This window comes from Lissotriton helveticus, chromosome 5_1 (assembly GCF_964261635.1).
Source record: "Lissotriton helveticus chromosome 5_1, aLisHel1.1, whole genome shotgun sequence".
NCBI lineage: Eukaryota > Metazoa > Chordata > Amphibia > Caudata > Salamandridae > Lissotriton > Lissotriton helveticus.
Genome location: NC_136065.1, coordinates 1,884,912,621 through 1,884,924,751, shown reverse-complemented (window position 1 = coordinate 1,884,924,751; position 12,131 = coordinate 1,884,912,621). Strand labels below are relative to the sequence as shown.

Genomic DNA, 12,131 nt, shown 5'->3' with positions numbered 1-12,131 from the left:
GCCTGGCTAGATATATAAGCGATAAATCGGGCCAGCAGTGGCCCACACAAATGCACCCTTGGCCCACCCAAATAAATATTCCTGGAGCCGGGCCTGCCTGGGAAGCTGCCCGGGCTGACACACACATGGGGGGGGGGGGGGGCAGTGTGAGGAGCTGGAATCAGGGAAAAGGTGAAATCCGGGCACCCTGTAAGGTATTTCAGGTCCTCCTGACTTCAAGCTTGCACTTTTGCACCCATATTTTATACAAGCGGCTACAGGCCGCCCAGTTCATAAGGGCACTATACAAGAAAGAGCCGACAAGGAGATAAAAGCAAAGTATTCATGGGCACAAGCTGCTCCTGCGCAATGCCTCCCTTAGTGAAACTTATCGTGTTCTTACAGCGCCGCAAAGGCACACACGCTACATAAAAGCAGGAATAAAAAAACCTGAAACAAATGGTGCAGAGAATCGAAGGGAGCAGGTGGCTCATTATATAACGCTCCCGCCTTTGGAGCTGGAAAACCTTCACGGGGGCTGTATTAATTATAAATAAATAAATCCTGGTACCCTGTAATGTATCTCAGGTCCTCCTGACTTCAAGCTTGCACTTTTCACGAGCGCTGGCTACGCACCCATATTTTATACAAGCGGCTAAAGGCAGCCCAGTTCATAAAGGTGACCACTGTCTGTGTCAGAAGCGATAAGTAATGCACAGTCTTAGGTACATGTTCGGGGAGAAGGCAAAAATCTGGTGATTTAATGGCATCACAGCTGGTTTCACTTACATTAAATACTTAAAATTGCAAAATTGACTACAAAGTCTAGTGAATTGTTGGAAACATAATTCCAAAGTGCCTAGTTAAGCAGCCATAGAGACTGCTGCGGTAAGTGTTTGTAGAAAAGAAACGTTTCATTATGAAAGTAGCATGTACAAATATGTAAAGGTCAGAAGCAGACCTGTTGGCTTCCAAACAGCCCGCAATGTATATGGTTAATCTGGAAGATTATTGTGGGGCTCTAGTATGGCTACAAAATAAAATGTAAAAGTCAAATGTTAGTGTGGGGGGGGTCTATTAAATAACAAAGTCACTGCCATAACACAGTTCTGATAGACTCCAGTTTAGAATGCGAACACATTGTCTTGACACACGTACCTGTAGTTAAGAAGCGTGGCGCACATGGAAAGTGCAAACGTTACTAAGAAATAGCAACTACAAGCCTTGATAAGCCTGTAATAAATGGAAACGTAGGTTGTAAAGTTGTGTGCATTTAAGTGGGAAGAACAAAGTAACGATAAAACACAGAGCGTGTGTAGTTTATCTTTGGAAGTACAGCCAATCCTCCCAAGAGCCTTGTCGGAATAGAGTAAACCGGCGTGTGTAACAGGCTAAGCATTTATGTTGTTTCAAGTAGTCCAGAGTAAAAAAGGACTACAAACTGGCAGTGAACTGTTGAAGGGCAAAGCGGTCACCATCTAAGTACAGAGCCACCGTAATAGTAAAAATAAGTACTTAGATCCATAACTAAATAACTTTCAGGGGGCATAATCACTGGGGTGCGTGTGTGGTGGTGTGCAATCAGGCATGCATAGCGTTGTTTCAAGTGATCGATTTACATATATTTAAATTTCATGTAATTTGGCAATGAGACAGCCCGGACAACTGGTTATGATCCCTGACGTGGTGTGATTTTTTTTAAACATCCAAAAGAGAAGGTCCTGATCCTGCCCTTGTGCTAAACCAATAATGTGCACCATGCGCCACCGGAGAGCCCTGGAAACGTGAAGTGACTGACTCACAGGGAAAACATTATGCGCCTTGGTGACTTTCGCACGCACCGGAGAGCACTTCACTGAGCCAGGACTCCTCTTTGGGGATCCCAGCCAGTCAGCTGGAGCCACGAGCTCTGCTGCAGAAGCTCATACAGGTCTTGTGTAATTGTCGACTTTGTATTGAGAGCGCTAGGAGATCTGTTCAGCTGGGGTTTCAATCAGCACCTATTATCAGTAATGACAGCCTAGTGATCTGCTCTGCGATAAAAGGCCAGCTGCCACTCCTCGTGCTCCCAGAACAACAAGTAATGTGGAAAAGAAAGCGCGCTTGCTTCCACAAAACCAGTTGGACACCTTCATTCCATGTTTACCGTGTGTCTACCAGCTGGGAACTAATCAGATTTAAAAATAAGAAGGTAAAATTTTATTCCACCTTTAATAATGTGTTAACTAGAAGAAAACATTTTTCTTTCAAAGTCAGGTTTCATTCTGTGAGAGTTACCCAGAAGAGGTTATTTATTTATTTTGAGAAGTGGGGGAGCTGTAAAGCACTCCAATAAATCAGCTTTAAAGTTAAAAAACAATCGCAGCCGCAGAAGCCAAGATAACGATCAGGGAGGAATGCAGCTGGCACAATGCGCACCGCTGCTCGCTTCCGAGATCCCTAGGCCATGCTAGTGAAAGTTTTGAGGAAGGGTGGGACATGCATCTTTGGCCATTTGCATGCTTTCATTATTGAAAACCACACGCAAAGGCCAATGGGATGCAGACCCACACGGAGAAGTCTCTTGAAAGTCTGAAGTGGTTCCAATTGTCCCTCTCCTAGAGCAGCGCATGCGCGCTGCACTAGGCTCGACCCAAAAAACTAAATATGAGAGACATAAGATGGGTAGGTAGAAAGAAGAAAGGAAGGGGCAAAGGAAATAAAAATATATAACGGAAAAAAGGTGAATGGTAAGACATAAATGTGAAAGTAAGAATGAATGAATTAATGGATGGGAAGGTGAAAGGGGTAATGGAATAGTGAAAGCATCAATCGGTTAAAATAAGTAAATGAATAGATAGATGAAGAATGGGCAGACAGCCCAGCTCTGTCAAGATTCCTGTGTCCATGGGTGATGTGCTGCTCCAGTCCAGGTTTTTTCTTTGAATTCTGAAACTTGTAGTCGGTTCATTCCATTGTACAACAAAACTACAAATACCAGAATTCAAAGAAAAAAAACCTAATCCAATGTTGTCTTCCTCATTTTAAGCCTTTCTTTGCTTTACTCCAGCCAAGAATAGTTTCATACTGGAACTTGATTTTAGCTTAGATATATTATTCAGGAAGATACATTACAGTGAAAGCTCTGTAATGCTGCAAGAGGTTTTATGATAGGAATACGCAGACAGGTAGGTTAGGTCGGAGAGAGTTTGTTCCTGACACAGTAGGTAAATGAATGTCCCATCAGGAATACATGTAACATCCATCTAAACCCTGATGACCCTGGCTAACTGCCTACCAAGGAACCTCCATCACCTTGGTACTCTACGACATCACTAGTTGCCCTGACAGGTAGGACACCAATCTCTCTTCAAGGGTCCACTCTTGTAGCAGAAAGCTGGAAGATGGGTCATTTGAGAGGAAGTTGAACTGAAGTGTCTTGGGAAGCTTCGGCTTTGTGTTTAGCCAGATGAGTAGAACATCAATTAATGTATGAAATGATTGGGATGAGGACAGGTTAGGTAGAGGGAGCACGTTTCCTCTTTCTGTGAAACCTTTGAAACTTCCTGAGCATGGATTGTACTTCCATAAGACGAGGTAAGACAGCAGCTTGAGGTTGACCTCTGAGGGAGACTATCTTTATCATTGTATTGGGAATCCTCTTGCCGGATTTCTATTAATCTATGGGCCTTATTATGACATTGGCGGTCTCGGAATGGGGCCGCCCTGCTGCTGCCCTGTTCCAAGACCACTAAAGCTATTTAAGACCCCCCGCCAGAGCATGACTTATTTTTACTCTGGCGGGCGGTTCTTTGGCAGTGATACTGCGGGCCTTTGAAAAAGTCACCGCACTAGGAGCCTCAAAGGCAGCTCCTGCAGGGCATGGACTATGAAGTCCATGCCCTGCAGGAACTGGGGGTGCATGCACACAGGGGGTTACAACATGTGCACTCCTGCATGCACCCCATGGCATAGAGGCAACAGGTTCTCCGTACCAAACTTTTCACGGAGGTCGCACCACCATGAAAAGTGTGGCGGTGAGGAACCTCCTGATATTCTTGGCGGTGTCGCAGCGGCACCGACAGCTATTAGGGGCCTCACACCGTTACGTCACTGCCAGGGATCGTGGATCCCTGGCGGCAGCAGCGGTCCCGTGGTGGACGACTGTTACCGACCTAATGCAGCGAGTTCAGCGGTCCATTGTAACTTGTAATAAGGGCCTATGACATTCCTTCTTCCTGATTAGTTAATAGTAGATCACAAGTTAGAGGCTTAATTGTTTGCCCTGGTGAATGTGATAAACATGAGATTAGCACAAGGTGTGTCGATTGTTATGAGAGGGTAAAGGCCATGTCTGTGTATCCTCTAGGAAACAACTGGAACATGGTTTCGTTCAACAGAGGAGCCAGTCTGATCTTCCCAACCTTCAATCCCGGCTCAAGCTTAGACATCTCGTTCTACTTCAAAACCACAGCTTCATCTGGGGTCTTCCTGGAAAACACAGCCTACAGAGAATGGCACTACATGCCCAGGACCTACATCCGAATAGAACTCAACAGTAAGTCTTTAGAATTCTACTATCAATTGGACAAATTCATTTTTAGGGAGCATACACAGGTGAGAGACTACAGTCATGCATGTTCTCTGCAAACCATATAGCAATAAAATGTACCACCAGCCCTGCAATAGCCGGCACTACCATTAGTAATCTCAGGTGACACACACAGAGCTGTCCTTGCCTACACCACCTTCTTGATGAATTCACCCACTTACTGCTCCGTTTGCTAGTCACACACAATCAGAATAGAATTGTGTTTGAATCCTAGTATTAAAGACCGGTATCCATGCTCCATTCTCAAATTTTAGATCAATTTTCTGATACAGTCATCGATACTGCAGTTTATATGCATTTCATTTTTGTATGTAAGGTGTCCATAAACCTCTATATTGTTTCAAAAGTTTTGTCAAAATATATCTGAGAGCACAGAGAAGAAACATGTCAGTGGAAACATGCACTCCCAGAGTTGACAGAATGTAAATTACCATTAAGCGTTTCATTGCATCAGTTTTTGTGTTCATCTTTTTGTATTAGAGGCTACAGTTCTGTGATAGCCTTTCCACAGGGCTCAATGCTCAGTATGTTTGAAGGCCATATGTAAGCAGCACAGCTGCATGCACCTGCTATGAAATGCAAATCCTCTGGTTTATCATTGTGGGGTGAACAGAAATGTTGACGCTCACTGGCTATTGCCAAACATAGTGGGTGGGTGGTGCTTCTTTGACCAAAAACACAATATATTGTGAGGTAGAGGACTACTATACCTAGTGTGCCATGAAACACAAAGACGACTACACTTGGATGTACATACACAATTTTGGTTTCATGAAGAACTGGTTCCCTGATACCATATTTCTGCTCAGAACACAATGCATAAATATTTCTATCAGTCAACCACAATTTGGGACTTAATGTATGTGTCTTTGAATTATTAGAGGAATGGAGGAGCCAACAAGACAGCCATCTAACTGTGCTGTTCTCCACTTCAAACATGTCTTTTCACTGGTAGGGGGTGAGAACCCTCTGAGATGTAGCTGTCAACACCAGAAGCAGTGTAGTGCATTGAATTACTTGCTGACAGGATTGTGCCTCTAAAAGATCCAGAGGGCAGGGGAAAAGTCAGTCACATTTTAGGATAATACACGAAAAATCCTAATTGTTCCAAAATCTTAGCCTACACCAAAAGGGCATGCTCCTCTGAAAGAGAAACAATTGCTTTCTCTATACAAATACCCTGGATTGACGTAGAGCAGCACTGTCCCACCTTACTCATCACCAAACAATATCACAACCAAGGTTGAAGGATTGTAGGACAGTAGATTAAAAACAGGCACAAATCCAAGGTGCATGACCACATTCAACCTGTCTTGGGGTACCCGAAAACCAAAGGTTTGGCAGATACCAAATAACAAATCATACAAATGCAGATATAAAAGTAATCTTCAATTATCAGTAAGCCAGCTAGCCTCTATAGTCGATAAAGACCACAGCAGAAGAAGACAGGCGACATGAAACAGTTTCACAAACGCAGCCTACAAAATGTTTCTAATCACCTCACTACCGACAGTAAAACAGTATCTTGATGAACGTGGGTCCTGGGAAAACCTTTTGCTATCCACAAAACCAAGGTATTCCTAAACAGCCAGCAGATCTTCACAGATTGCAGGGGATAGGGATAGGGACATGTTTTGACTATGACCATCTTTTTGTCTGGGTCAGTGGCTGGTCATCTAAGCAGGATCAGTACCACCGCCTATATCCAGGGCTTATAGGCATACCAGGGGACAGACTACTTTCAGAAACTGACAGGAGGATGCAGGAAAGGGATAGGAACAAGTGCAGCCGCAGTAGGGGTCGTCACTATTAGTAACTAAAGGATACATGTAAAATCAAGATAAACACTTCATAATTCGTACAAATCAATCCACAAACTGCCCATAAGAACCCAACTACAGGGAACTGCTCTGTTCTCGCTGTTTTCATTTATTGCTGCACTGTGCTTGTGAATACCATGTGCACGGATGTGCACTTTGCTTGTGAATACCATGTGTAGTCTGTACCTCTCTCTACACCTGCTGCTTGGCCTTGTCAAACATTCCCACAACAGACTGTGGGAAAGTGAAATTTTAATGCTATCCTGCCCCAGATAAAATGGACAGCCAAAAGTGAAACGTTTTTATTCATTTCTGTAACATTTGGATCGGAAAAAAAAGAGCCTTTTTTTGCAAGGGTTACCCAAAATTACGACACCCTCTTGTGAAGTGACCACGCAGCAGGATGATTGATGGGTGAATGACCAGAGATGACACAGCTCTTTGGCTCAGAGCAATCGAATCCTTTCTGCTCAGCTGTCAATCTTTTTCCTGACTTCTGCTAACGCGGGATTACTGGTTACTAGTTACCTTACCAAATCCCAAACTAAGTCGACTGAATCGTTGGTACCTGTCATTGAGTAAAAGGTAATCTATCAATAAGTCAATAACTTTAAGAACTTACACCACTCTAAATGACCACTGACCAAAATTAAGTTTCAAATATTTAATATAAAGTCAAAGATAACTGAAGATACAAACTTCTCAAAATAAGATTCAGAAGATAAATCGGTATCACTATGAACATGAACTTTTTGAATAGTCTGAGTCTGAAAAACAAGATAATAAGTACAAGCTCGAAAACCATAAGGGTTGCCAAAATGGATACAAGTTGCAACCTCAAAGTCATTACAGAAAAGAAAATTAAGGTTAGTCTGTCCCTACACTATACTAAGTGACATCCCTACTTAGCAAGATCTTTACCCCTCTAGGTGTCAGCCGTGGTGACTTCCTAAGAAGATCACGCACTTCTCTTTGTGTCTTCTCTGATAATGGGTCTCTCCTGATCAGCCTATCTGCCTACCCATCCGCTTCCTTAGGCTCCCAAAATCATCTGCTCTGCTCTCCTCCCGGGTCTCTTTCCCTAATACCAAATCACATTTCTGATAGGAACGCCCCTTGGGACGCCCCTCACGTGGTATATCTTTGCGCGGTAAACTCCATGATGGTACTCTTGAAGACCCTCGTTAAAGTTGACCTTGGTTCCCAGGCTTCTTCTCCAGTGCGCCGATGCCCCCTAAATTCCTGGAAACTCCTACAGGCCTGCGCAAGGCACCACTGAACAAAGTCCCTTTCATTCGAGCTGATTAGGACCCTCGCACCTGCATACAGTTCGTCCTGCAGTGGGCCTCAAATTCCAGACTCCACCATATCTTTAGGTCGTAAAACACACTCCAAAGCTCTGTGCTGGACACCTCTCGACTTCTTCCCTAACGAGCACATGGCAGTTCAAACGATATGACATTATCAGTTCAGGCCTACTTTATTTACATGAAGCGGGTCCCTGCACTCTTAAAACATTAACTTGATTTAAACAGCAACATTCTTAACTAACATACGTTTCTAAAATAACACATCTATAAAGCATATACTTTAACCCTAAGTTCAATAATACATTTGGAAGAACCATGTCAACCTCGTCTCACATTATTTTAGCAGCACGTTCAGGTTTGCTGTGAATTGCCCTGAGGCCTACACATTTAACTGGATTTCAGAGTTACATTTAATTCAGACATGATTCTTTTACCATGAGAACGTGAGGTTTTCACATTCATTCCAACATTTCTACATTAATCTCACACAGTTATAATTATTGTTACGCTACTTAAACATTCGATACATTTCACTACTGAATATAGAACACTCTGTATATTTCACTCCTAGATATAAAACACTCGTGTGCAAAACATGTTTAAACTAACTATGTGCTTGTAAATATGGTGCACTTATACATTTTTTTTCAAACTTGTGCTCTCTCAGTCCCCCCTTTGATGACCTTCAGGGGTCATCACCATCAAGACACCATTAAAAATGTAGAACCCTTCAAAGTGAAGTCATGGCAGCGCCACCTCTTTTCATAGTCTCCAATGCTTTCAGACTCTTGTATTGAGTGTCCTGCATCGCTGTCAACTCTTCCTCCTGTTTCCTCATAGTTCTCTGCAACCTATTTGCTCTATAACATTGATACAAACGCACCAATCCCCACAAAGTGATTACGCAAATCACAATTATGATGATGGGTTTCAGTATGTACCAAACGATACCCTTTCCTAAGTTTGCAAACCAACCTCCAACTTTACCCATTCCATGACCTACTTTTTCCCACACATTTACTTTTGTCAGATCCTCAATTTCGTAGTGTATAGCAGTGATGTTTCGTATATACTTCTCTAGAGGTTTTGAATTGTCTGGAATGTAAGTGCAGCATTCCTGGACCTTCAAAGCCTTACAGACTCCTCCCTCTTTAGCTAACAGAACGTCTAAAGCAAGTCGGTTCTGAAGAACCATTGCCCTAATCGATTGCATCTCACCTTCTATCAGCATCAATGATCTTGCAGTACTGGCAGATAGCCTATCTACGACTGTAGCTAACCTCCTAATCTTAATGTCATTCAATATCAGTCCTAAGATAGGGAATGCAGCACCTAGTACATCTCCAACTACTTCTGCTGCACCCAGCCCTCTCTTCCACCTAGTTGGTATTTCTTTCTTTGTCGTTTCTAAATTCTCAACATGATATATTTTAGGGAAGACAACAGCCAGATAGCATGATCCGTACCAATTATCTGGTAACTTCACATAGGCATTTCTTCCACATACAAAATATACATTTGGAATTGCTTGCATCCCTTTCAAAAAATCTTTAGAGTAATACTCCAGTTGAAAGGCATGTTCACAATTGACTTGACCTACATAAAAATTCTCATAATAGGAGTAACTCCTGTGGATGCACAGTTTCCCCCGTTTCTCCTTATCTAAAGCAATTGGACCAATACTACCCTTTCTTTGATGTGCCCTTTCCTCCTTGGTCCAATCTGTTTCCCATTGTCCTGAGGCCTTCAGAATCTTCTGCCTCCTGTATCTAGTATCTACCTGTCCTATAAACTTTTTCTCAATTTCTGACACTTGACAAGTCAGATTGTTTCTTCGAGCATGTGAAGTATCTAACGTTTTCCATGGAATAAACCATTTGTGTAATCTGTCTTCGCTTTTGTAATAGTCCCACTTGTTCAAATGCTTGAAATTCGGGACCTCTGGCAATGTCGAGTCGAAATTCGAGAAATAATACTCAAATCCTTCTCGTCCATAAAATATGCTCAACAACAAACTGCACGTGATTCCATATGTCAACGGAAGATGATGGTATCTGATACCCTCCTCTACCGAAGCTGGTAATTGCATACAAACGTAGCAATTCTTCACTTCCATGGCATCAACGTATTCATAAAGCAATTTAGCATAAGCATTTGACCTGAAATTTCCCTGTGACTCATCTGTGTGTAACCTTTTTATTTCTGCATCTAACAACGCTTTGTCTTTATCATTGATGCTTCCCTTATCATTAATAATGGTAGTTTTCGGTGTTGACACTCCCTTGACCTCCTGGACTGTAGTTGCATCTCTCTCGTGTCCCACTATGTATGAGACAGTAACCACTAAAACTATCAAGGAAATCACTACTCCCAACAATGTGCCAACTATACATTTTGCCCTGCGGTTCGGGTTGCCAGCCTCCATGTTCTCAAACAGTGTGGTTCTGGACGCTCTTCCTGCATCAACTTCTTCCTTTTTTTGAACAAAGTCTTTTCTCTTGCAAAGTCTCTCCCTTTTGAACACTTGGAAGCTTGACAATCTATTTCCGCAAAACAGTTCAAAATCCAGTAGAAAATAGACAACCCTAGCCCTTCTCCATCCGCTAAAAGGAAACCCCTACCATTTTTTCTTCTTCCACTCGGCGCTAGGTTATCTTGCAACAATTTTACAATTTCTTTTCAAGAGTCTTATCTCCGTCTGAAGTTATGTATGGCTCAAGGAGGGACACTACGTCTTCATAAATGTCCATCCGAAGAAACATTCCCTCAAGTTCTGGGCAGTTCGTACAACAACATGGAAAGTCAACTGTTTCTAGGATTATTCTCCTTATTTCGCTCTGGACAAGTGGACGGACGAAATTGAGAGTTAACGTTTTTTCAATTTCTACTCCTGGTACTATCAGTTCTACATCCACAATTACAAAGGGGTCCGTTCTAATCAGGATCACTTTCTTCACCTTTCCAGTTCTGCGCCCCCTTGAAGACATTCGCAATATGGTATTAATCCACAACAATGAGCGCTCCAAGAATTTCTACTACTCGCTCAAGCATTTCCAAACGAAGAAGAGTTCCCTCCAATATTGGATATCGTGAACAGCAAACTGGAAACTCAACTGTCTCTAAAATCAATTTTCTTATTCCGCTCAGGAGAGGAGGATGAACGATGTTGAGTGTCAGCAACCTTTCGGTCTCCGCTCCTGGCAGTAGAAACCTTATTTGCACTGTGATGATTGGGTTAGTTCTGACCAGGTCCACTTCCCTGATCCTCCCGGTTCTGTGCCCCCCGACATCTGCAACGAGGTAGGTCCAATCAGGAGTAGAGTATCTTCTACTAGGCACTCGCACCCTCCTTGATCTTCTAAGGCCTTCCTCGGTTCCCTCCTGAGTATCTTCTTCCTGATCCGAGTCTTCAGATATAGGGACAAGGGTTTCTTCCTGGGCCGACCTCAAACTTAGCCTCCTGTCTCTTCCCGGCCAAGTGGCAGCCTCACCTCTTGTTCTCCTATGTCTCGTCCTCACACTCGGTTCTTGGTCACTCTGGTACTGATCTGTGTCTGTTTCGTATTCACTGCTGCTCTCCCCTTCAGTTGCGTCTTCAGTCTCACTGCCGTCCTGCCTTCGCTCTTCTTCTGAATCCGATGCGTTCCCAACTTCTTCCGACACCCCCTCAGCTGCCTCAATCCCTTCTTGCGACTCTTCTTCCACTTCCGGGCTTTCGTCTGGGATAGGAGCTGTTCCTTCTAGAGGTGCTGGAACTCTTCGAGTATGGGATGCATGGATCCAATTTGGCAGCCCCCCGCACTTCACCGCGGTGTTCGTTATCAGGATTACCTGAAAGGGCCCACGCCAGCGAACATCTAGGCAGTTCTTCCGGACGTGCTTTTTAACCAACACCCAGTCCCCTGGGTTCAGGTCATGACACAGGTTCCTCGATGCTGGAACTTCAACCGCATACACCTGAAGGGACACAGAATGGATGGCGTCAGACAGTCCTTTACAATAATCCAAGATCAGATCATCTGTAATATTCAATAGGGCAGCAGTTGGAACGGTGGGAAGTCTCATGGCCCTCCCCATCAGAATCTCGTGGGGAGAGAGACCTGTCCTCCTGTCAGGGGTGCTGCGCATGCTCATGAGCACTAAAGGAAGAGCATCTGGCCAACTCAAAGATGTGGATGCCACTACTTTAGCCAATCTATTCTTGCCGTTCACTTGTTCCACAATTCCTGAAGCTTCTGGTCGATAACTACAATGCAGCTTTTGATCGATATTCAGTGTGGAGCACAACATCTTCACTATTTCGCTGTTAAAATGTTTTCCTCTGTCCGATTCCAAAGAGGCAGGCACCCCGAAGCGCGGTATCAACTCCCTGAGCAACAATTTAGCCACTGTGAGTGTATCGCACCTACGTGTAGGGTATGCTTCAACCCA

The 12,131-nt window shown here is 43.6% G+C and overlaps 1 protein-coding gene across 1 annotated transcript in view; it reads left to right on the top strand.

Annotated features, from left to right (window-relative positions):
* CNTNAP1 (contactin associated protein 1) overlaps positions 1 to 12,131 on the top strand; it is a 199,190-nt gene that overhangs the window by 138,717 nt on the left and 48,342 nt on the right. The window contains exon 16 of the mRNA XM_078640668.1: positions 4,328 to 4,516. Coding sequence (XP_078496794.1) covers positions 4,328 to 4,516 — 189 coding nt within the window. The remainder of the gene's footprint in view (positions 1 to 4,327; positions 4,517 to 12,131) is intronic.